The following is a 24,785-nucleotide window of genomic DNA, read 5'->3' as shown; positions in this document are numbered from 1 at the left end:
TCAACACTAATGACAAGTCCTGCAGTGATACCATATCTGCCTAACATGGAAAAAAACTTTAAAGGGGATGTCCATAACATCTACAGTCATGGCCAAAAGTTTAGAGAATGACACAAATATTAATTTTTACAAAGTCTACTGCTTCATTTTTTCTAATGGCAATTTGCATCTACTCCAGAATGTTATAAAGAGTGATCAGCTTAACAGCAATTACTTGCAAAGTCAATATTTGCCTAGAAAATTAACTTTATCCCCCAAAACACATTTCAACATCATTGCAGTCCTGCCTTAAAAGGACCAGCTAACATCGTTTCAGTGATTGCTCCATTAACACAGGTGTGGGTGTTGATGAGGACAGGGGTGGAGATCAATCTGTCATGATTAAGTAAGAATGACACCACTGGACACTTTAAAAGGAGGCTGGTGCTTGGCATCATTGTTTCTCTTCTGTTAACCATGGTTATCTCTAAAGAAACACGTGCCGTCATCATTGCACTGCACAAAAATGGCCTAACAGGGAAGAGTATCGCAGCTAGAAAGATTGCACCTCAGTCAACAATCTATCGCATCATCAAGAACTTCAAGGAGAGAGGTTCCCTTGTTTCCAAAAAGGCTCCTGGGCGCCCAAGAAAGACCAGCAAGCGCCAGGACCGTCTCTTAAAAGTGTTTCAGCTGCGGGATCGGGCTACCAGCAGTGCAGAGCTTGCTCAGGAATGGCAGCAGGCAGGTGTGAGTGCATCTGCACACACTGTGAGGCAGAGACTCTTGGAGCAAGGCCTGGTCTCAAGGAGGGCAGCAAAGAAGCCACTTCTCTCCAGAAAAAAACATCATGGACAGACTGATATTCTGCAAGAGGTACAGGGAGTGGACTGCTGAGGACTGGGGTAAAGTCATTTTCTCTGATGAATCCCCTTTTCGATTGTTTGGGACATCTGGAAAACGGCTTATTCGGAGAAGACCAGGTGAGCGCTACCACCAGTCTTGTCTCATGCCAACTGTCAAGCATCCTGAAACCATTCATGTCTGGGGTCGCTTCTCAGCCAAGGGAATGAGCTCTCTCTCAGTCTTGCCTAAAAACACAGCCATGAATAAGGAATGGTACCAGAATGTCCTCCAAGAGCAACTTCTCCGAACCGTTCAAGAGCAGTTTGGCGATCAACAATGCCTTTTTCATCATGATGGAGCACCTTGCCATAAAGCAAAGGTGATATCTAAATGGCTCAGGGAACAAAACATAGAGATTTTAGGACCATGGCCTGGAAACTCCCCAGATCTTAATCCCATTGAGAACTTGTGGTCAATCATCAAGAGACGGGTGGACAAACAAAAACCTTCAAATTCAGACAAAATAAAAGCATTGATTTTGCAAGAATGGACTGCTATCAGTCAGGATTTGTTCCAGAAGTTGATTGAGAGCATGCCAGGGAGAATTGCTGAGGTCCTGAAGAAGAAGGGTCAACACTGCAAATATTGACTTGCTGCATTAACTCATTCTAACTGTCAATATAACCTTTTGTTACTCATAATATGATTGCAATTATATTTCTGTATGTGATAAAAACATCTGACAAACACACATAAAAACCAGACGGCAGCAGATCATGTGAAAATATAATATTTGTGTCATTCTCTAAACTTTTGGCCATGACTGTATATTGTACCTAAAGTACAGATAGACACCCCCAGAAAGCTATTACCAGTTACTACAGTGGCCAGAAGTAGAGATGAGCGACTTTGATCGGATCAGGTTTCATGAAACAAAATTTGTTTCAGATGAAACTGGTCCGAATAGGGCAAAAAAAAGTCGGAGTTTCGTCCGAAACCCGACCCCAATGCAAGTAAATGGGGAATAAAAGTCGGCATTGAGCGGATGACATTCATCCACTCAATGCCGACTTTTATTCCCCATTGACTTGCATTGGGGTCGGGTTTCGGACGAAACTCCGACTTTTTTTTGCCCTATTCGGACCAGTTTCATCTGAAACAAATTTTGTTTCATGAAACCCGATCCGACCAAAGTCGCTCAACTCTAGCCAGAAGTGCCCAGTGTATGAAGCTGGAACAGCACAACTCCGTATATTGCGTGTTGGATGTTCTCTGGTACTGCAGGTCAGCTAACATTCCTTTCAATGGGAGCTGAGCTACAGTATCCAAGAACAGCCATTACACAGGCTGTAGTGTTCCAGCTCCAAACACCATGTACTTCAAGCAGCAATGGTTTCTGCCAGCTCAGTGTGGGTGTTGAGTGTTGGATCTTCTTTGATATGACAATGATGACCTTCCTATCCCAAGAACAGGTCATCAATATTGCAGTCCTAAAAAAAAACTTTTTAAGATAGATTTAACAAAAAAGAGTAAAGAAATTAGCAGATAATGCATTACTCACTATAAATTCCTTTTAGCCTCTAGTATTAGCGAGGCGGTTCATGCCAATCCTGTCAATGGGAATCCCAAATCTTCTTTTTGTAAGATCTACTACTTTTCTGCAAGGACAAAAGCAAATGCATCAGCTTGTAAATTAATCAGCTTTTAAAAGAAAATTTAAGTCAATAAGGGTAGCGGTCATCAGGAAGCGCCAGGCAGGCAGTGAGATGAATTGTATTAGAAGAGTTGTTCAAAGCAGCTCCAGCCGTAAACCTCCAAGGGAGGATGATATACTGAGACAATAAAAATGAACGGTCAAAGGAGCGCTAAGAACACCATGACAAGTATTGGTTTCTTAAGTCCACAACGCATTTTGACGGTGACCAGTCTTCATCAGGTGGTAGTTTAAACTGCCACCTGATGAAGACGGGTCACCGTCGAAACGCGTGGTGGACTTAAGACACCAATACTTGTCCTGGTGTTCTTAGCGCTCCTTTCACCGTTCATTTTTATTGTCTCTTTAAAAGGAAATTTGACATCAACTTTGATTCACTTTAACTATTATCCTGTATGAAACTAAATCTAAAAAGCCTATATTACTCTATTTGTATTTTTTCTTTTAAAATCAGTCAACTGTGATATTACCATTAATGTAAATCTGACGCCTAAGGAAACACTCATTATGAATTATTAATCAAGCAGGCACCTACATGCATTCAACATAAAGGGTATTTCACTATATAATATAAAAAGGTGAATAATAGTAAACATAATATAAAAGGGAACCTGTCACCACCCCCAGTGTCCCATAGGTATGGTGTGTCCCCCTGTATCAGCCGCCTACCATCCATCCATCCATCATGCTTTTGTCCTGTGTCTCAGCGCCGCCAACCATCAGTCCATCATCATGCCCCTGTGCGTCGCTGCCTCCTCCTGTTTTGAATGCCGGTGCCTCCGCTGTGACAAGAGTTCTCGGGCATGCGCAGTGCGTACTGCCCGAGAACCGACATCAGGCTATTGCGCCTGCGTGTTGTGGAGGCCCCAGATCCCGCCCCGCAGTGTGTTATGATGTATTCACACTGCGGGATCTGGGGCCTCCGCAACACGCAGGCACAATAGCCTGATGTCGGTTCTCGGGCAGCTCACACTGTGCATGCTGAGAACTCTTGTCCCAGCGCAGGCACTGGCATTCAAAACAGGAGGAGGCAGCGACACACAGGGGCCATCATGATGGATGGATGGTGGACGGCGCCCAGACACAGGACAGAGGCTTGATGGACGGATGGTAGGCGGCTGATACAGGGGGACACACCATACCTATGGGACGAATTACAGGTATGATGAGCTAGTTATGAAAGTCAATATTTCAGCATTACTAGGGGTCTGAAACAGAAGAGCCACCTTCACAGAATGCAGCCTTAGTGCTGCTGAAGGTGGCTCTTTAACTGAAAAATGCCCTGTGTGGGTTAAAGGTTCCCTTTAATGGCAGCACTTAGGGCAGTGCATTAGCAGTTATATTAGGCAAACTTTTTTAAAAAGTGCGTCCCAACTGGTAATCTTTATTTTAAAGTGAGGTTGTCCAGTAACCAGATGATCATCCGAGGGCTGGATGGTCTAATCTCCAGCAAATGGTTCTTCTAATAAGGGGAAAGCTGATTGCGGCCAATGTAGGAGGAAAGCACAACTACATTTAACCTATTCCAGTGAATATACAGCAATGCAGAAATGGTCGGATTAAGACTTGTAGAGCAGGAGTTGCTCTTTCTTAGGGTATGTGCACATGACATCTTTTTTAATTGGTCGAGTTTTCGAGAGAAAGACGATTCAGGAAATACTGACATTTTTTTCCCTAAAGCATCATTTATAGCTTTTTATTTTAGTAGTTTTCTCAATGCTTTTTCGACGCTATTGACCACCAGCACTTCTTCTTTTGAGTGTTGCTTCAGGATTGTTGTGGAGAGCGTTTTACTGGTGTTTCTTTTCATTTTATTTAACTTCATTCAATAATGAATACAAGGAAAAATGCTGGCAGAAATGCTCAAAAGACAGTGTCTTTTGTGCCTTCTCACTGACTTGTATTACAAAATATAGAAAGTCTTCAGGCAGAAAATGCATGAACCATTGTTAACTGACTGGTTTTAATTGTTTGGTCTCATAGGCTAGGAATGGGTGAATGTGCAGTCTGTTTTCCATACTTGAATCAAAAGGACAAAAAACATGTTTTTATGAACAAAGCCCATGACGATGGAATCTTAAATATTACTCACCTTTTTTGATTGAAGGTTGTTGCTTCAATTATGAGAAAAAAAATTACATATGGCAAACCCATATGGCCACCTACTCTTATCATAGAATCATAGAATCATAGAATGTCAGAGGTGGAAGTGACCTCCAGGGTCTTCATGTCCATCCCCCTGCTCAATGCAAAATTCACTAAACCATCTCAGACAAATGTCTGTCCAGCCTCTGTTTAAAGACTTGCATTGAAATATTATACAAGTTTTCACAGTCCATCTATAATAAATCTGCCTAAGATAGGAAAAAAGGTAATGTTTTATTGTATAATAATGCTTTTTATAGTAGAAGAGTGTCCACATAAGGCCAGGGCTTCAATGCCAGATGTGTCGGTCTACAGTTATTCTCAGACGAGTCGCGTGACTATACGTACTTGTGTAGCTTGCCTGCAACTTGCTGTCATGTACGGTAATTATTTTAAAGCTATGATTTTGCTGCACAAAAACCCAGTCAAATTACAGACAAGTTGCATTTGCACATTGGCATTTACTATGGTTTGTTGACTCATCCATGATTTACAAAAAAAAGTCTATGCCCAAACTACACTGTTCACCCCATATCAACGGTGCATTCACGAGTCAAATGCAAGAGGATAGTTCTCTACTAGTGTTGAGCATTCCGATACCGCAAATATCGGGTATCGGCTGATATTCGCGGTATCGGAATTCCGATACTGATTTTCGATACTTTTTGCATATCGAATACCGGAATCGGAAGTTCCCATAATGCTATTACCCAGTTTTATTTGATTCAGCCAATGAGGAATCCTCAGAAGTGTGGGCACATCCTGTTAGGCATGTAGGCATGTTAACTAATGGCATGGCTGTGATTGGCTGCTGAAATGATGTCATGATGCACTATAAAAGCCGCCGCCATTTAGGGTTCACTCTGCTGTGAATTCAGTTAGGGACAGGCTGCTGTTCAAGACTCTGAGGGACAGTTAGAGATAGCGATTTTCCAAATAATATTGTGCTTTACCCAGGCTACATTATCAATCAGTGTAGCTTTCTTTTGCCTTGCAGCGCTGTTCACAGCTGTCTGCAAGGTCTGTCTGAGTGCAGCTCACTCTGTGTAGTGTGTCCTGCAGCCACGTCTGGTTGTAGGCCGCTCAGCGTGCGTCACTGCCTCATACATATTTTTCTTTTATTGCAGCTCATTTTTCATTAATTCTCCTATTAGTGTGCATCCATCCATATCCATATACATTGGTTGGTTGCAAACACTATAGGAGTAGACAGCGGAGCCTTTCTGCAGCCTTTCAGTGCTAGTGCCCAGTTATCTGCACTGTTCACGGCTGTCTGAGAGGTCTCTGTGTGAGTGCAGCTCATGCTGTAGTGTGTCCTGCAGCCATGTCTGGTTGTAGGCCGCTCAGCGTGCGTCACTGCCTCACACATATTTTTCTTTTATTGCAGCTCATTTTAATTAATTCTCCTATTAGTGTGCATCCATCTGTATCCATATACATTGGTTGGTTGCAAACACTATATACGAGTAGATGGAGGAGCTTTTTTTCTGGCTTGTGTCCTGCAGCCGCAGCCAGATTAGTATTACCCTATTTTTTGGAGCCTCATCTATTGCATTGTAGGTTATCTTCCTGCATTGTAATAGCTCCAAAAAGTTTGTGATACTATCGCTTTCACATCTTTGGTCACATCCTTTTTGTTTTTTTGAAAAAAAACAAACAAAATAAAGTTCACCAAACACTCCACTTGACAGTTGTGTAGGCCACATTAGCTCATATTTAAGTGTAGTCCACACACTTTATGAAACTAGTGTTTTTATACCTGTTAGCAGCTGTTCAGGAATAAGCACACTAAGCCCCCCTTTGTACTTTTCTGCCTATCTTTATGAGTCCACCAAGATGAAGAAGGCAGGGAGTAAGGCACGTGGTCGTGGGCGTGGCGTTGCAGCAGGGAGAGGACGTGGGGATTCAGCAGGGAGAGGACGTGGGGATTCTGTGCCTGCTGCAGGCACCAGTGAGTCAGCATCCCCCAGTTTTACCAGACAAAAGTCCTTTATGCGCAGCTTTGTAGGACCTCGCCGTACGCCACTGCTGTGGGACGAACAAATTGAAGCCATTGTCGGATGGATGGCAGCTAACGCATCGACTTCAATGACTTCCACATCCTCCCAGGGCCAGAGCACTGAAGCGCAACCATCTGTCTCTTCACCACCTGCCAAATTGCCCAGGCAGTCAGAGAGCCCTGGACAGGAGCCATCTCAGTCTCTAATTCTGTTCTCTAAATCTGTTGGCTTGGAAAGAGGGGGCCAGCCAAGCAGCATTCAAGAATGTGAAGAAGAGGGAGTATGAAGTGATGCGCAACTGCTTTGTCCCTCTGAATCTGAAGAGGCGGGTGGGCCAGTGCCTATGGTCAGCACACCGCAGTACACATCAGATGATGAGACTCAGGTGCCACTTTCTGGTGCGTACGGTGCTGGCGAGACTACCCAGGAGAAGCAGGTGTTTGAAGAGGGGAGTGTAGATGATGAGGTCCTTGACCCATCATGGCGTGAGGAACAGGAAAGTGGTGGGAGCAGCTCTGAGGAAGAGATTCCCCGAATGGCCAAAACAGGAGGGGGAGGGAGGGGGCATACTTGGTTGCCTATAGCCTCCACCTAGGCACCCATTAGGAGCATTCCTCTTCCAAAAGCCAAAACGGGCGCTCCCAAGACTTGCAGTGCGTGGTCCTTTTTTGACACAGTTGCAGATGACATTTGCTTTGTCAAATGCAAGCTGTGTCACTAGAAAGTCAAAAGAGGGAAAGTGTCAGCAACCTCAATACCACAAATATGTGGAAACATGTGCGGACCAAGCACGTGGTGGAGTTACAAAGACACGCTGAAGACGTAAGCCAACCTACAGCACCACCTACCACCTCTTCAGCTCGTGTTGTAGCCTCTTCCTCCAGCTCACACACAGCTGGTTCGGCTTCCTCACAGGATCGCCATGGAAGAACCTCTGACACTGTTGTCCAGAGACTCAGTGACATTCCACCCACAGCACCACGATCCCACTCATCCTCACACTCCCAGGCCACTCTACAGCAATCGGTAGCACAGGCATGGGAGAAAAGGCGGCCATACTCGGCAAACCATCCCCGAGCACAGGCTCTGAATGCTGGCATTGCCAAACTACTGGCCCTTGAAATGCTCTCATTCAGGCTGGTGGAGACAGACACCTTCCGGAACTTCATGGCATTGGCAGTCTCACAATACACCGTGCCCAGCCACTTTTATTTCAGTAGGCAAGCCGTTCCTGCCCTGCAAAAGCATGTGGAGGGAAAAATTAAACATGCGCTACTAAACGCCGTCAGTAGCAAGGTCCACCTGACCACCAATGTGTGGACCAGTAACCATGGACATGGACGATACCTTTCCCTCACTGCCCATTGGGTCAATGTTGTGGAGCCGGGTACAGATCTGGAGAGTGGCGCAGTATGGGTTCTGCCAACTCCAAGGATTGCAGGAATCCAGTCTGTACACATTGACTCCTCCTCATACTCCAGTTCCTCAGAATCATCGCTGCAGGAGCCTGTTACAACCGATATGAGCACAGCCGTCGCCAAACGTCAACATGCCGTACTGAAATTAATTTTCTGAATTTTCTTTCTAGTAGTGGGAATGTGGACAGAGCAGGAGACATTGCTGGACACACATCCGGGGATCAACTGACGTTACTGAGCCCCAGTAACACAGGAACAAGTGTTGATTGTGCAGATGGCACTTCTGAGCAGCAACTGCCGGTGTTGGAGGATAGGGTAAATACTAGAGACAGTGGAGCCAGAGGCCTAATTGGAGCACGGTTAAAATCAGTAGTAGTCTACAACAGATATAAAACTTGATGAAATTAGGCCTCAGGATACACTCAGATTGACCCTGGGCTCCAACATCGCCAGTTGCTGCTCAGAAGTGTCTTTGGGACGGGTACTCCCTCCTGCCCAGCCTGGTTCCAGCACACCTGCTGTTTCCGGGGAGTGTCAACATCACTTTGCCACCAATACGTTGTCCTGTCGTGTTGCGGTCGAGTTAGCCGAGTCTATGGTGCCTGCAGTTTAGGTGCTTCCTATGTGGGCTGCGGGTTCTGGTAATAAAGGCTGGTTCTGTAGTGCCAATAGGTCAAGCACCCCCTGTAAGGACTGTGGGTTTCGGTAACTGCGGCTGGCTCTCGGCCTTGCAACTTTGTTTTTCATGGGAACCTTCTGCTACCCATCCGGGTTCCAGTACCGTCAGCTGGTTCTCGGCAGTGCCTTTGGCTGAGGTGCCTCTTTCTCGGTATCCGAGTTCCAGCAACGTGTGCTGGTCCTTGGTAGTGCTTTCTAGCACAGGTACCTCCTGCTTAGTAACCGTGTTCCAGCACCGTCAGCTGGTCCTCGGTAGTGCCATTGGCTTTTGTTCCTTCTGCTGCTCCTCCGGGTTCCAGCACCATCAGCTGGTCCTTGCTAGTTCCATTAGCTCTTGCAGCTTCTGCTACCCATCCGGGTTCCAGCACCATCAGCTGGTTCGCGGCAGTGCCTTTGGCTTAGGTGCCTCCTCGGTATCCAAGTTCCAGCAACGTCTGCTGGTCCTTGGTAGTGCTTTCTAGCACAGGTACCTCCTGCTTAGTAACCATGTTCCAGCACCGTCAGCTGGTCCACGGTTGTGCCATTGGCTCTTGTTCCTTCTGCTGCCCCTCCGGGTTCCAGCACCGTCAGCTGGTCCTCGCTAGTTCCATTAGCTCTTACAGCTTCTGCTACCCATCCGGGTTCCAGCACCATCAGCTGGTTCTCGGCAGTGCCTTTGGCTAGGTGCCTCCTTCTCGGTATCCGAGTTCCAGCAACGTCTGCTGGTCCTTGGTAGTGTTTTCTAGCACAGGTACCTCCTGCTTAGTAACCGGGTTCCAGCACCGTCAGTTGGTCCTCAGTAGTGCCATTTGCTCTTGTTCCTTCTGCTGCCCCTCCGGGTTCCATCAATGTCAGCTGGTTCTCGGCAGTGTCTTTGGCATGGGTACTCCCTCCTGCCCAGCCTGGTTCCAGCACGCCTGCTGTTTCTGGGTAGTGTTAACGTCACTTTGCCACCAAAACGTTGTCCTGTCGTGTTGCGGTCGGGTTAGCCGAGTCTATGGTGCCTGCAGTTTAGGTGCTTCCTACAGTGTTGGGCAAAAGTATTGACACCCCTGCAATTCTGTCAGATAATACTCAGTTTCTTCCTGAAAATGATTGCAAACACAAATTCTTTGTTAATATTATCTTCATTTAATTTGTCTTAAATGAAAAAACACAAAAAGAATAGTCCTAAAGCCAAATTGGATATAATTCCACACCAAACATAAAAAAGAGGGTGGACAAAAGTATTGGCACTGTTCGAAAAATCATTTGATGCTTCTCTAATTTGTGTAATTAACAGCACCTGTAACTTACCTGTGGCACCTAACAGGTGTTGGCAATAACTAAATCACACTTGCAGCCAGTTGACATGGATTAAAGTTGACTCAACCTCTGTCCTGTGTCCTTGTGTGTACCACTTTGAGCATGGAGAAAAGAAAGAAGACCAAAGAACTGTCTGAGGACTTGAGAAACCAAATTGTGAGGAAGCATAAGCAATCTCAAGGCTACAAGTCCATCTCCAAAGACCTGAATGTTCCTGTGTCCACCGTGCGCAGTGTCATCAAGAAGTTTAAAGCCCATGGCACTGAGGCTAACCTCCCTAGATGTGGACGGAAAAGAAAAATTGACAAGAGATTTCAGCGCAAGATTGTGCGGATGTTGGATAAAGAACCTCGACTAACATCCAAACAAGTTCAAGCTGCCCTGCAGTCCGAGGGTACAACAGTGTCAACCCGTACTATCCGTCGGCATCTGAATGAAAAGGGACTGTATGGTAGGAGACCCAGGAAGACCCCACTTCTTACCCCGAGACATAAAAAAGCCAGGCTGGAGTTTGCCAAAACTTACCTGAAAAAGCCTAAAATATTTTAGAAGAATGTTCTCTGGTCAGATGAGACAAAAGTAGAGCTTTTTGGGCAAAGGCATCAACATAGAGTTTACAGGAGAAAAAAAGAAGCATTCAAAGAAAAGAACATGGTCCCTACAGTGAAACATGGCGGAGGTTCCCTGATGTTTTGGGGTTGCTTTGCTGCCTCTGGCACTGGACTGCTTGACCGTGTGCATGGCATTATGAAGTCTGAAGACTACCAACAAATTTTGCAGCATAATGTAGGGCCCAGTGTGAGAAAGCTGGGTCTCCCTCAGAGGTCATGTGTCTTCCAGCAGGACAATGACCCAAAACACACTTCAAAAAGCACTAGAAAATGGTTTGAGAGAAAGCACTGGAGACTTCTAAGGTGGCCAGCAATGAGTCCAGACCTGAATCCCATAGAACACCTGTGGAGAGATCTAAAAATGGCAGTTTGGAGAAGGCACCCTTCAAATATCAGGGACCTGGAGCAGTTTGCCAAAGAAGAATGGTCTAAAATTCCAGCAGAGCATTGTAAGAAACTCATTGATGGTTACCGGAAGCGGTTGGTCGCAGTTATTTTGGCTAAAGGTTGTGCAACCAAGTATTACGCTGAGGGTGCCAATACTTTTGTCTGGCCCATTTTTGGAGTTTTGTGTGAAATGATCAATGTTTTGCTTTTTGCTTCATTCTCTTTTGTGTTTTTTCATTTAAGACAAATTAAATGAAGATAATAATACCAAAGAATTTGTGTTTGCAATCATTTTCAGGAAGAAACTGAGTATTATCTGGCAGAATTGCAGGGGTGTCAATACTTTTGGCCAACACTGCATGTGGGCTGCGGGTTCTGGTAATAAAGGCTGGTTCCGTAGTGCCAATAGGACAAGCACCCCATGTAAGGATTTGTGGGTTTCGGTAACTGCGGCCGGCTCGCGGCCTTGCAACTTTGTTTTTCATGCGTACCTTCTGCTACCCATCCGGGTTCCAGCACCGTCAGCTGGTTCTCGGCAGTGCCTTTGGCTGAGGTGCCTCATTCTCGTTATCTGAGTTCCAACAACGTCTGCTGGTCCTTGGTAGTGCTTTCTAGCACAGGTACCTCCTGCTTAGTAACCGTGTTCCAGCACCATCAGCTGGTCCTCGGTAGTGCCATTGGCTCTTGTTCCTTCTGCTGCCCCTCCGGGTTCCAGCACCATCAGCTGGCTCTCGGCAGTGCCTTTGGCTTAGGTGCCTCCTTCTCGGTGTCCGAGTTCCAGCAACGTCTGCTGGTCCTTGGTAGTGCTTTCTAGCACAGGTACCTCCTGCTTAGGAACTGGGTTCCAGCACCTTCAGCTGGTCCTCGGTAGTGCCATTGGTTCTTGTTCCTTCTGCTGCCATTCCGGGTTCCAGCACCGTCAGCTGGTTCTCGGCAGTTTCTCAGCCTTCTTGTACCTTCTGCTACATTTCCAAGTTCAAGCCTTTGGAAATGGTTTTTGTTTATTATCACTCTGGATCTCCCTGACGACAACCCTGAAGACCACCCCGAAGAAGACGACGACCATGAAAATGATGACCCTGAAGACGACGACCTGGAACATCACCCCAAAGAAGACCAAAAAGATGACCCTAAAGAAGATGACCAAGAGGACAAAGAACATGAAGACAACCACCAAGATACAGAACAACAAGAGACAGAAGACCAAGAAGCAGAAGACCAAGAAGCTGCAGAAAAAAAGCAGAACAACATTAAGCATAAGACTAAAAATCAGAGCAAAGGATATTATCTAAAGTATAAGCAGAAGAAGACTAAGCAGTGTATGGGGGTGAGTCTGTTCCTCCTCGTGGTGCCCCTGGAAAATGCCTGCTGCTGCAGGCCAAAGTGAACGCAGACAAATCCTGTTGTAAATCTTTTGTGACAGGCAGAACGGAAGGTGTAATGTTCAAACTTTTATAGATAACAACTAGAGGAATGCCTGTCACAAATAAGAATATGATGAAGAAGAAGAATAGGAAGAAGATGAAGAAGTAGAATATGAAGAAGGATAATAGTTGAATAAGAAGAATGTGAATAATGTAAAAAAAAAAAGAATAAAAGGAAGAAGATGAAGAAGAAGAAGAAGAATAAGGTGAAGAAGTTGATGAAAAAGATGCTGCTGCTGCTGCTGCTGAGGATCATGAAGGAGAAAGCGTGGGAGAAGTGAAAAGGAAGGTCAAAAGCATGGAAGTAGTGAAACATACATATCTGACAAAATATAAAAAAGTTTAACATTGTCAATATCTTTGTAACTCTGAATGTCTTTAAAAAAAACAATTCCTGCTATTCCATTTGATTGGGCTAAACCTCTATGTCTTTAATGTCTCCTCCACCTCCCCCAATACATTCTACATTATTCTTAGTTGTTTTTCTTCATGTTGAATTAACCTACAAGGAAAGAAAGGGTTTTTTTTTTATTCCGATATTTCTGTCCCATTGACTTGAATGGGACTTCCAGTATCGGAATCAGCGATACCCGATACTTTTTGGGTATCAGCCGATCCAATCCGATCCGATATTTCTCAATATCCAATGGTATCGCTCAACACTATTCTATACACATATAGAAATTAGAATTTGTTTAACTATTATTATACTTATTATGTGTCATAAAATAATATTGTACGCCCCACTTTTCAGTTTTTGAATTTCCACAAAAATTTTAAATAACCAATAAATTTCGTTCAACTTCACAATTGTGTCCCACTTGTCGTTGATTCTCCTCCAAAAATTTACATTTGGTATCTTTGTGCTTGAAGCATGATATGTGGGAAAAGGTTGAAAAGTTCCAGGGGGCCGAATACTTTTGCATGGCACTGTATATATATATATGAATGGAGATATGTCTGCATGTTGAATATACACTTTATTTAAAAATATCTGATGTTACAGTTTCTTGGCTCCCTCTTCTGGCTGAATCTCACAAGTACAGCTTTGAATTTTTAATTTTTTGGAATGAATCGTCTTTGACACAGAACAGTTATTTTCTAATGAGATATGTATGAACAGAATGAGCTCCAGATCCACAAATACACATTTTTCTGTAATGGGGAAAATTGGATAGGTCATATAGTTGGAAACATGCAGTAAATGTTCTACTAAAGAAGTATATTCACCTTTGTTTTCCTTTAATTTCAGTGGTGCTTGCAGAAATTCTGTCTAGCGGAGATCCAAATCCTGGAAAACTTCTTTTCTTCTTGGTCTCAATCACATCATTTTCCAGAGAGACAAGTTCATCCAGAAGTAAGAGTTTAGCTGCCAGATCTGCTGACTTCTCTTCATTCGAAATTGATCGCTGACCAACATCCAAAACAATTGGAGAGTCAAACCTCTGTTAAATAAAATTCAAAACAAACAAAACAAACACAACCAAAGACCATTGAATAAACAATGTTCAAAATTTGAGAGTCCTCAGTGGTTCATACTAGTGATGAGCGAAGGCGCTCAGATAAGGTGTTATCTGAGCACGCTTGTGTGCTAACCGAATGTCTTCGACATGCTTGAAAGATATGTTCGAGTCCCCGCTCCTGCATGTCTCGCGGTTGTTCAACAACTGCAACACATGCAGGGATTGACTGTTTGTTAGGCAATCTTTGCATGTGTTGCGTCTGTCAGTCACGAGACATGCAGGAGCGGTGTCTCAAACATATTATTAGAGCATGCCGAAGACACTCCGTTAGCACACAAGCGTGCTCGCATAGCACCATATCCAAGTATGAACTCTCATCACTAGTTGAAACCATTTAATGGCTAACTGAATAGATGGTAGCAAATATCAAGTTTTCCATACTACTCAGGTCTCTTCACTAGGCATAGCTTAACCTATTTCTATTACATTGACGACAGTTAACCTCTTCACGCCGAAGCCTGTTTTCACCTTCCTGACCAGGGCAAATTTTTTAATTCTGACTAATGTCACTTTATGAGGTGTAGCTCTGGAACACTTTAGCATATCCCATTTATTCTGAAACAGTTTTTTGTGACACATTGTACTTCATGTTAGCAGTAAGTTTGGATGGATATGGCTAACGGCAATTTATGAAAATATAAATTTGACAAAAAATGTGAAAATTTAGCATTTTTCAAACTTTGAATCTTTATGCCCTTAAGCCAGGTATTTATACCACTCAAAATAGTTAAGAAATAACATTTATCACATGTCTACGTTACATCAACAGAATTTTTCAAACATAATTTTTTGTTAGGAAGTTAGAAGGTTTAAAAGGTTATCATCAATTTTTCATTTTTCCCCTCAAAATTTGCAAAATCAGTTTTTTTTAGAGACCACATCCCATTTGAAGTGACTTTTAGGGTCCTACTTGACAGAAAATACCCAGTATGCAGTAGCTGTGGCCGCTTCATGAGCTGGCACGCTACATGGAAATGGGGGTTCTGGCTGTGGGGTGTGGACTTTAGCTGTGATGGTGATATGCCCATGCAGACCACATGATGCCATTTTTCCTGCCAGCCAGCACCAGATGTAAGAGTTCAGTGCGAGAGAACATAGCTCATAAATAAACTTATTTTTACTGAAGAATAACTTATGAGAAACTAAGTACAACAAATAACTGTGCTAGCGGGGATCTCACCAAGGTCATGGCAGTTCAGCCTGGCTGGAAACGCAGCCTCAGTGACCGGAGGTAACCTTGATAATGTCACCGCCAGTCACTGAGGCTGCAGTTAAGTAACCAGTGGTTCTCAGCCTGGACGGTCCCATCTTGGCACCGTCCAGGTTGAAAACTTACCCTGAGACATGGATTATGGCGTGGGACAGAGTGATAGCTAGGTGAGGGATAATGTTGTTTTTTATTTATGTTTTATTACAAAAGATGAGGGCTTCGGTGGAATAGGCGTTAGGTGAGCATAACAGTGTTTGTTATTTTTAAATAAAAAAGTAAAAGTGTGTTTTGTTTTATTTCAAATAAAATACTTTATTCTGGCTGTCTTTTTTTACCATATAACTATAGGAATAGTAATGGATAGGTGTCTTATAGATGCCTCTCCATGGTCTTGATGTCACCAGACAATACAAAGGTGACATCAACCCTACAAATATTACCCCACTTGCCACCGCTACTGGGCAAGTGGGAAGAGCAGGGCAAAGAACCAGAATTGGCGCATCAAATACATGTGCCTTTTCTGGGCGTCTTCGAACTGCTATTTTTAGTCTGGGGAGGCCAATATCCATGGCCCCTTACCAGCCTGAGAATACCAGCCCCCAGTTGTCTCCTTTAGCAAGGCTGATTGTCAAAAATGTAGGGGACCCCAGATCGTTTTTTTAAATTATTTATTTAAATAATTTAAAAATACAGCATGGGGACCCCTCTATTCTTGAAAACCAGCCTAGCTGAAGCTGACAGCTGAGGGTTGCAGCCACCAGCTGTGAGTTTTACCTGGCTAGTTATCAAAAATACAGAGGAACCCTCACCGTTTTTTTTAATTATTTATTTTTTTACAGCGCAGGAGCTGGCTAATGAATACTCTCATCAGCCGCTCCTGCTCTCGCTGTTATTAGCGGCAGCAGGCTTCGGATAAAGGGAGCAGTCATCCCATCAACTGACGCCAGTGACCGGAGGTGAACTTCATACCTCCGATCACAGCTCAGTGCTCATGCTGTCTTTTGACAGCGTGGGAACCGCAGCTCTCTGACCGGCGAGTATGATTTCACCACTGATCAGAAGTGGTGTTTTCTGCCCTGTCATGCACATAACAGCATGACAAACACGCGGTGTTCGGGCAGCCGAAACCAAACAGTAACAAAGAGTAGGTGTTCGGTACGGATCCTGAACTTCAATGCTCGGGTTCGCCCATCTCTAGTCAGAATTCATCATCCAATTGCATCAATCAGTGCTGTGTGCATTAACATTACTATAGTCCACTGTTGTGAGTTCATTTTTCCCTTCACCAGTGAGGTCTGATGAACTCCCTCTTCTGGCGAAGGGAGGTAGTGAGGCTGATTACCAAACAGCTGAGCAGGTAGATGATGACTGGGCCACAGGAACTGATGACTGGATATAAGGAAGCCGACGCCCTGCTGCCTTGCCGGTGATTTTCCTGCTGGATTCTTGGAGACCAGTCTGATTTCTGCTTCTCAAAGCTAAGTTTTGCTCTGCCTTTTGTACACTTTAGTTCTGGTTTTGTTTGCCTTGTTTTTTGGAGTTCAGCCATCCCCGGCCGGGGGTGAGCTGAATTCCATTTTTGTCTCTGATCTGTTGATCTCTGGCTCTGTCTTCAGAATATACCTGAGTGCTGATATAGTCTTTTTGAAGCCTAGCGACTTCAGGACCTGTTTTTCCTATCAGTCTGTTGGTTTATTTTTGGATAGGGTTTTTGCGGATTGCAGACAGCAGCTTTTCTATCCTGTCCTATTTAGTTAGCTTGGGCCCCATCATTTGCTCAACCTATCTTTCTATCTGTGTTAGTGTTTTTTCATCTTGCTTCACAGTCATTATATGTTGGGGGCTGCCTATTGCTTTGGGGTCTGCTCTGGGGCAGTTTAGATTTCCCCTTTCTGTCTTTAGGCTAATTTAGTTCTCCGGCTGTGATCGAGGGGTCTAGGGCACCGTAGGAGCCCCCCACGGCTACTGCTAGTTGTTGTGGATAGGTTCAGGGGTCTGCAATCCGATAGCTTCCAACTTCTCTGGTTTTCTGGACTTAGCTATTATTTTTGTTTTTTCCTCCTTCGGTGACTCATCCATAACAGTCCATGATGTAACTGTACGTCAGTTTGCGGAAACCTCTTCCCGATCAGGACGTACAGTTTCGTCATATGTCATGAAGGGGTTAATTTATTCTTTGACGAAGAGCAGTCTGCATAGTGTGGAAACCTTGATATTTGTTACCATTTTTTCAATTAGCCATAAAAAGGTACCAACCACTGAAGACTCGCAATTTTGACTATTTTTCTATCTGCTGGCTAAGAGCACAGTACAGTAGAAAGATATATTTTTTACAGTAACATTTAAGTAACAGTGAGAACAAGGATGATATATTTATACTGACCCATTTATTATTTAAAATGTATATATAGTGGCATGTAAAAGTTTGGGCACCCTTGGTCAAAATTACTGTAATTATGAACAGTTAAGCTGTTAAGTTGAAGACGAAATGATCTCTAAAAGGCCTAAAGTTAAAGTTGACACATTTTATTTTATTTTAGGCATTTTACATTTTAAAAATTACTAAAGGAAAAAGGGCCAATGCAAACATTTGGGAACCCTTGGAGATTTGTGTGCTCAGATAGCTTTAACCAAAGTTTCAGACCTTAATTAGCCTGTTAGGGTTATGGCTTTTTCACTATCATCATTGGGAAAGGCTAGGTGATGCAAATTTCCCAGCTTTATAAAAACCCAGCCTCCTGTAACCCTGTGCTAAAAAACAGCACCTATGAGTTTCTCTAAGCAGCTGCCTAGCACTCTGAAAATGAAAATAGTGGATGCCCACAAAGCAGGAGAAGGCTATAAGAAGATACCAAAGCAGTTTCCTCAATGCTTCTAAGAAATGGAAGCTAAAAGGAACAGTGGAGGTCAAGAAAAGGTCTGAAAGACCAAGCAAAATTTCAGAGAGAGGTGCTCAAAGAATTGCTAGAGAGGTAAACCAGAACGCCCACCTGACTACAAAAGACTCAAAAAAATTAAGCAGACTGTGGAGTTGTGGTACATTGTTCTACTATTCAGAGACAACTGCAAAAATATGGCCTTCATAGAAGAGCCATCAGAAGAAAACCTCTTCTGCCTCGTCACCATAAAATTCAGAGTCAGAAGTATGTAAAAGAACATCTAAACAAGCCTGATGGATTTTAGAAACAAGTCCTGTGGACCAATGAGGTTAAAATACAACTCTTTGGCCACAATGATCAAAGGTATGTGTGGAGATAAAAAGCACATAATTTTAGGTAAAGAATATCTTGCCACCCATTAAGCATGAGGATGGATCAATCATCCTTTGGGGTTGTGTTTTAGCCAATGCCACAAGGAACACTTTATGGGAATTTTCAATGAAATTTCAACAAATCCTTGATGCAAGTATATACACCATCTATAAAAAAGCTGAAGTAGAAAAGAGGAAGGCTTCTACAAATGGATAATGATTCTAAACACACAACAGACTACCTAAAAAGGTGCAAGCTGTAGGTTTTAAAAAGGCATTCACAGTCCCCTGATCTGAACATCATTGAAAATCTGTGGCTAGACCTCAAAAGAGCAGTGCATGCAAGATAAGCCAGGAATCTCACAGAACTGGAAGAATTTTCCAAGGTAGAATGTATGGAAATCCCTCAAACAAGAATTGAAAGTCTCTTGGATGGCTACAAAAAGCATTTACAAGCTATGATACTTTTATAAGAGGGTTCTACAAGGTACAAACCAGTACAAACCATGCAAGGTGTCTAAACTTTTCTATCAGTCCATCAGTCCATTTTCCTTTTTGTAATTTTTAAAGTGAAATAGATGAATATATATATATATACACACACACACACACATACACACACACACACACACACACACACACACACACACACACACACACACTAACATTCCATGAAAACTCATACTTTTTTTAATCAAATGAGTTGCCAAACTAATTTACAATCTAGTCCAGACATTGACAAGGTTCGAAAAAAAGGTTTTTATTTGAAATAATAATTTTCTTCTTCAAACTTTTCTTTCGTCAAAGAATGCTCCCTTTACAGCAATTACAGCATTGCATACCTTTGGCATTCTTGCAGTTAATTTGCTGAGGTAATCTGGAGAAATTTTACCACATGCTTCCAGAAGCCCCTCCCACAAGTTGGTTTGACTTGATGGGCACTTTTTGCATACCATACGGTCAAGCTGCTCCCACAACAGCTCAATGAGGTTGAGATCTTGTGACTGCCCTGGCCACTCCATTACAGATAGAATTCCAGCTGCCTGCTTCTTCCCTAAATAGTTCTTGCCCGTAGAAGTGCAATAGCACGAAACCGCCGCCGTCGCTCACAGACTCCTGTCCCCATTCTCCCCGCCAACATGTTTTAATTACCGTCAATAAAGTATGGACTTCTGAGACCGGTGAGTGCCACCTCTCTTTCTTCTACACAAGATAATCATGAACCATGTATCTAATCCTATCCTGTGTGTTACTGTCTGCTGAGCCATGTATCTAATCCAATCCTGTGTGATACAGTCTGCTGAGCCGTGTATCTAATCCTATCCTATGTGATACTGACTGCTGAGCCATGTATCTAATCCTATCCTGTGTGATACTGGGCTGTGTATCTAATCCTATCCTGTGTGATACAGTCTGCTGAGCCATGTATCTTATCCTATCCTGTGTGATACTGGGCTCCCCCTGCAATCTGTGTCAGAGGGTGGTCTGTGTCGGCACGGTAATAATTTGTGTTATTTCCAGCTTTACAGAAGGATGATACCATAGAAATGATAAGAATAATAGGCCTTGGTTACCACAACTGTCTACAAGGAAAACTGTTCCTCACAGCAACCAATCACAGCTCAGCTTCTTTTAAACAGCTCTGGTGAAATGAAAGATGCTTAATGATTGGTTGATATGTGGAGTGGGCGTGGCTGATAAACACACACATACAGTTGTGGCCAAAAGTATTGACACCCCTGCAATTTTGTCAGATAATACTCAGTTTCTTCCTGAAAATGATTGCAATCACAAATTCTTTGGTTTTATTATCTTCATTTAACTTGTCTTAAATGAAAAAACACAAAAGAGAGTGAAGCAAAAAGCAAAACATTGATCATTTCACACAAAACTCCAAAAATGGACCAGACAAAAGTATTGGCACCCTCAGCCTAATACTTGGTTGCACAACCTTTAGCCAAAATAACTGCGACCAACCGCTTCCGGTAACCATCAATGAGTTTCTTACAATGCTCTGCTGGAATTTTAGACCATTCTTCTTTGGCAAACTGTTCCAGGTCCCTGATATTAGAAGGGTGCCTTCTACAAACTGCCATTTTTAGATCTCTCCACAGGTGTTCTATGGGATTCAGGTCTGGACTCATTGCTGGCCACCTTAGAAGTCTCCAGTGCTTTCTCTCAAACCATTTTCTAGTGCTTTTTGAAGTGTTTTGGGTCATTGTCCTGCTGGAAGACCCATGACCTCTGAGGGAGACCCAGCTTTCTCACACTGGGCCCTACATTATGCTGCAAAATTTGTTGGTAGTCTTCAGACTTCATAAGGCCATGCACACGGTCAAGCAGTCCAGTGCCAGAGGCAGCAAAGCAACCCCAAAACATCAGGGAACCTCCGCCATGTTTGACTGTAGGGACAGTGTTTTTTTTCTTTGAATGCCTCTTTTTTCTCCTGTAAACTCTATGTTGATGCCTTTGCCCAAAAAGCTCTACTTTTGTCTCATCTGACCAGAGAACATTCTTCCAAAACATTTTAGGCTTTTTCAGGTAAGTTTTGGCAAACTCCAGCCTGGCTTTTTTATGTCTCGGGGTAAGAAGTGGGGTCTTCCTGGGTCTCCTACCATACAGTCCCTTTTCATTCAGATGCCGACGGATAGCACGGGTTGACACTGTTGTACCCTCGGACTGCAGGGCAGCTTGAACTTGTTTGGATGTTAGTCGAGGTTCTTTATCCAACATCCGCACAATCTTGCGTTGAAATCTCTTGTCAATTTTTCTTTCCTGTCCACATCTAGGGAGGTTAGCCACAGTACCATGGGCTTTAAACTTCTTGATGACACGGCGCACGGTAGACACAGGAACATTCAGGTCTTTGGAGATGAACTTGTAGCCTTGAGATTGCTCATGCTTCCTCACAATTTGGTTTCTCAAGTCCTCAGACAGTTCTTTGGTCTTCTTTCTTTTCTCCATGCTCAATGCGGTACACACAAGTACACAGGACAGAGGTTGAGTCAACTTTAATTCATGTCAACTGGCTGCAAGTCTGATTTAGTTATTGCCAACACCTGTTAGGTGCCACAGGTAAGTTACAGGTGCTGTTATTACACAAATTAGAGAAGCATCACATGATTTTTTGAACAGTGCCAATACTTTTGTCCACCCTCTTTTTTATGTTTGGTGTGGAATTATATCCAATTTGGCTTTAGGACAATTCTTTTTATGTTTTTTCATTTAAGACAAATTAAATGAAGATAATAATAATAATAAAGAATTTGTGATTGCAATAATTTTCAGGAAGAAACTGAGTATTATCTGACAAAATTGCAGGGGTGTCAATACTTTTGGACTCAACTGTACATGCACTCATTTTTATATATATAGATATATATTTTCCTAAAATGCAAAGGAAATGTGTCATCTTCAACTTTAGGCCCTTAAGAGATCATTTCATCTTCAACTTGCTTAACTGTTCACAATAACAGTAATTTTGACCAGGTGTGCCCAAACTTTTACATGCCACTGTAGATTACTTTTTCACTTTTGTTTCAAACTAAGCAGCACAAAATATTAAAGTCAGTGTTCACTTATTTTCTAACTGACCCCCATTGAAGGCAGATTGCAATAAATAATAAGTAAAATAATTCTACAGTACTTACTCCCTTACCTCTGAAGATGCCTCAGTGACAGTGAGACCAGTCCACTTCAGGATAGCAACAGTAAGGAAAAGGTAGACACTCACATTGCTCCTGTCCAGCATCTGTAAAGAAAAGGCCAATATTACTGATAAATAATATTGAAGAAAAAAAGGGGGAAGAAAATCTCCAGCGTGTATACTGAGTGAAGTTTAAAATTCCAATTTATTCAACACATCTTTAAAAAAAAGCACATTTCTCAGTAATGCACATGAAGGATGGAATTCCAAGTGTAACCAACGCGTTTCAAACAATATAGGTCTTAATCATGGTATGACAATTATACCAGGATTAAGACCTATAGTGGTTGAAATGCGTTGGTTACACTGGGGATTCCATCCTTCATGTGCATTACTGAGAAATGTACTATCTTTTAAAGATGTGTTGAATAAATTGGAATTTTAAACTTCACTCAGTATACACGCTGGAGATTTTCTTCCCCTTTTTTTCTTTAATATGGACTACGCCCTTGATCAAGTTGCCTCCGTGCATGTCTGACAAACAGGTTCCTCCAGAGATTGGAGAGCTGACCTCCTTTTTCCCTTTATCTACATTTTTTATAATAAATAATATATCATGTTTCATAAAGCTAACTGATAAGGGAATACACCGTAAGTAGAACTATGCTTTAAAAGAGTTGGCCACTTTATCTTTAGGTGTTGAGGACATAATTTTGTGTCTTTTACTAATATATGAGTATTACAGGTTCTGCTCTTGCATTTGTTAGTGCAGCTTTCCTTACAAACTATAGAGCGCAACTGTTCCCATTATGGCAGGTGGTGGAGGAGTATGTGACCAAACCTGTCTATCAGCCTCTTCCGATGGAAAAGCAGGTTTTCTGGGTCTGGTTACATGCTCCTCCATCAACTTCCATTTTAAGAACAAAAATATTGTGCAATCTGTGAGGAAGGCTGCAATGACTATGCTTCATAAAGGAGGAGAAATAATATTAATAATGATATATTAGTTAGAATGGCAAAAATGATATCCCAAAAACATTTGCTAAAATAGAAAAAGATAGTGACAAAGCCTATCCCCTTGCAGAACCAGACAGTTTTCTTTTTTTTCTTTTTGCTTTCGTATTTCCCTTTTTGTTTTACAAGAACCATCCTTTTTTTTTACCTCTATTGATATAGGTATAGTAGAGTTTGTTTTTTTTGCAGGATGTGTTGCAGTTTTGAGTTTTTACATTCATTTTACTATATAATGTTCTGAAAATGGAAAAAAAATCTATGTGGGGTAGAATTAAATAAAATCAGTAATTATGCCATAGTTTTTTAGTTTCTGCTTTTACAACTTTCTCTTTGGACGAAAAAGGACCTGGTAATTAGTATGGTTATGGTGAAACAAAATTTATATGTATTGTAAAGCAGCGGTAGCACCGTACGCAGTGAAGAGGCAGAGACTCACAAATTTCAAACACAAAAGTCTCTTTAACCCCTTCACCCCCAAGGGTGGTTTGCACGTTCATGACCGGGCCAATTTTTACAATTCTGACCACTGTACCTTTATGAGGTCATAACTCTGGAACGCTTCCATGGATCCCAGTGATTCTGACATTGTTTTCTCATGACATATTGTACTTCATGTTAGTGGTAAAATTTCATTCAAATAACTTGCGTTTATTTGTGGGAAAAACGGAAATTTGGCGAAAATTTTGAAAATTTCGCAATTTTCCAACTTTGAATTTTTATGCCCTTAAATCACAGAGATACAGCACACAAAAAACTTGATAACTAACATTTCCCACATGTTAACTTTACATCAGCACAATTTTGGAACCAAAATTTTTTTTTAGTTAGGAAGTTATAAGGGTTAAAAGTTGACCAGCGATTTCTCATTTTTACAACACCATTTTATTTTTAGGACCACATCACATTTGAGGTCACTTTGAGGGGTCTATATGATAGAAAATACCCAAAAGTGACACCATTCTAAAAACTGCACCCCTTAAGGTGCTCAAAACCACATTCAAGAAGTTAATTAACCCTTTAGGTGCATCACAGGAATTTTTTTGAATATTTAAAAAAAAAATGAACATCTAACTTTTTTTCACAAAAAAAATACTTCAGGTTCAATTTTTTTTATTTTACCAAGGGTAACAGGAGAAATTGGACTGCAAAAGTTATTGTGCAATTTGTCCTGAGTACGCTGATACCTGATATGTGGGGGGGAACGACTGTTTCGGCGCATGGCAGAGCTCAGAATGGAAGGAGCGCCGTTTGACTTTTTCAATGCAAAATTGGCTTGAATTCAGATCGGACGCCATGTCACGTTTGGAGAGTCCCTGATGTACCTAAACAGTGGAAACCCCCTACAAGTGACCCAATTTTGGAAACTAGACCCCCCAAGGAACTTATCTAGATATGTGGTGAGAACTTTGAACCCACAAGGGCTTTACAGAAGTTTATAACGTACAGCGGTACAATTAAAAAATCATATTTTTTCCACAAAAATGATCTTTTCACCCCAATTTTTATTTTCCCAAGGGTAACAGGACCCTAAAAGTTATTGAGCAATTTGTCCTGAGTACGCTGATACCCCACATGTGGGGGTAAACCACTATTTGGGCACATGGCAGAGCTCGGAAGGGAAGCAGCATCATTTGACGTTTTTGGATGGAATTGAGA

General features: G+C 42.5%; 1 protein-coding gene across 1 annotated transcript; it reads right to left on the bottom strand.

Moving 5' to 3' along the window:
• Window positions 1–2,398: 2,398 nt before the first annotated feature.
• Window positions 2,399–22,220, bottom strand: OSTN (osteocrin). The gene is made up of 3 exons (XM_073589459.1): window positions 22,128–22,220; window positions 13,717–13,931; window positions 2,399–2,483 (listed from the first exon to the last, which is right to left on the bottom strand). The coding sequence occupies exons 1-3, from the start codon at window positions 22,218–22,220 to the stop codon at window positions 2,399–2,401; spliced, it is 393 nt and encodes a 130-aa protein (XP_073445560.1).
• Window positions 22,221–24,785: the final 2,565 nt, after the last annotated feature.

Source organism: Dendrobates tinctorius, unplaced genomic scaffold, assembly GCF_039654945.1.
Source record: "Dendrobates tinctorius isolate UK_male_01 unplaced genomic scaffold, ASM3965494v1 ptg000107l, whole genome shotgun sequence".
Lineage (NCBI taxonomy): Eukaryota > Metazoa > Chordata > Amphibia > Anura > Dendrobatidae > Dendrobates > Dendrobates tinctorius.
Note: the sequence above shows the minus strand (reverse complement) of the source record. Positions and strands in the feature narration are given on the sequence as shown.

Excerpts from the sequence above, each read along its gene's own strand:
- OSTN (XM_073589459.1), bottom strand. The coding sequence starts at position 22,220 with ATGCTGGACAGGAGCAATGTGAGTGTCTACCTTTTCCTTACTGTTGCT. Across the intron at positions 13,932-22,127 it reads TCACTGAGGCATCTTCAGAG|AGGTTTGACTCTCCAATTGT; the intron begins GTAAGGGAGTAA and ends TTTATTTAACAG. Across the intron at positions 2,484-13,716 it reads GAAATTAAAGGAAAACAAAG|AAAAGTAGTAGATCTTACAA; the intron begins GTGAATATACTT and ends TTGTCCTTGCAG.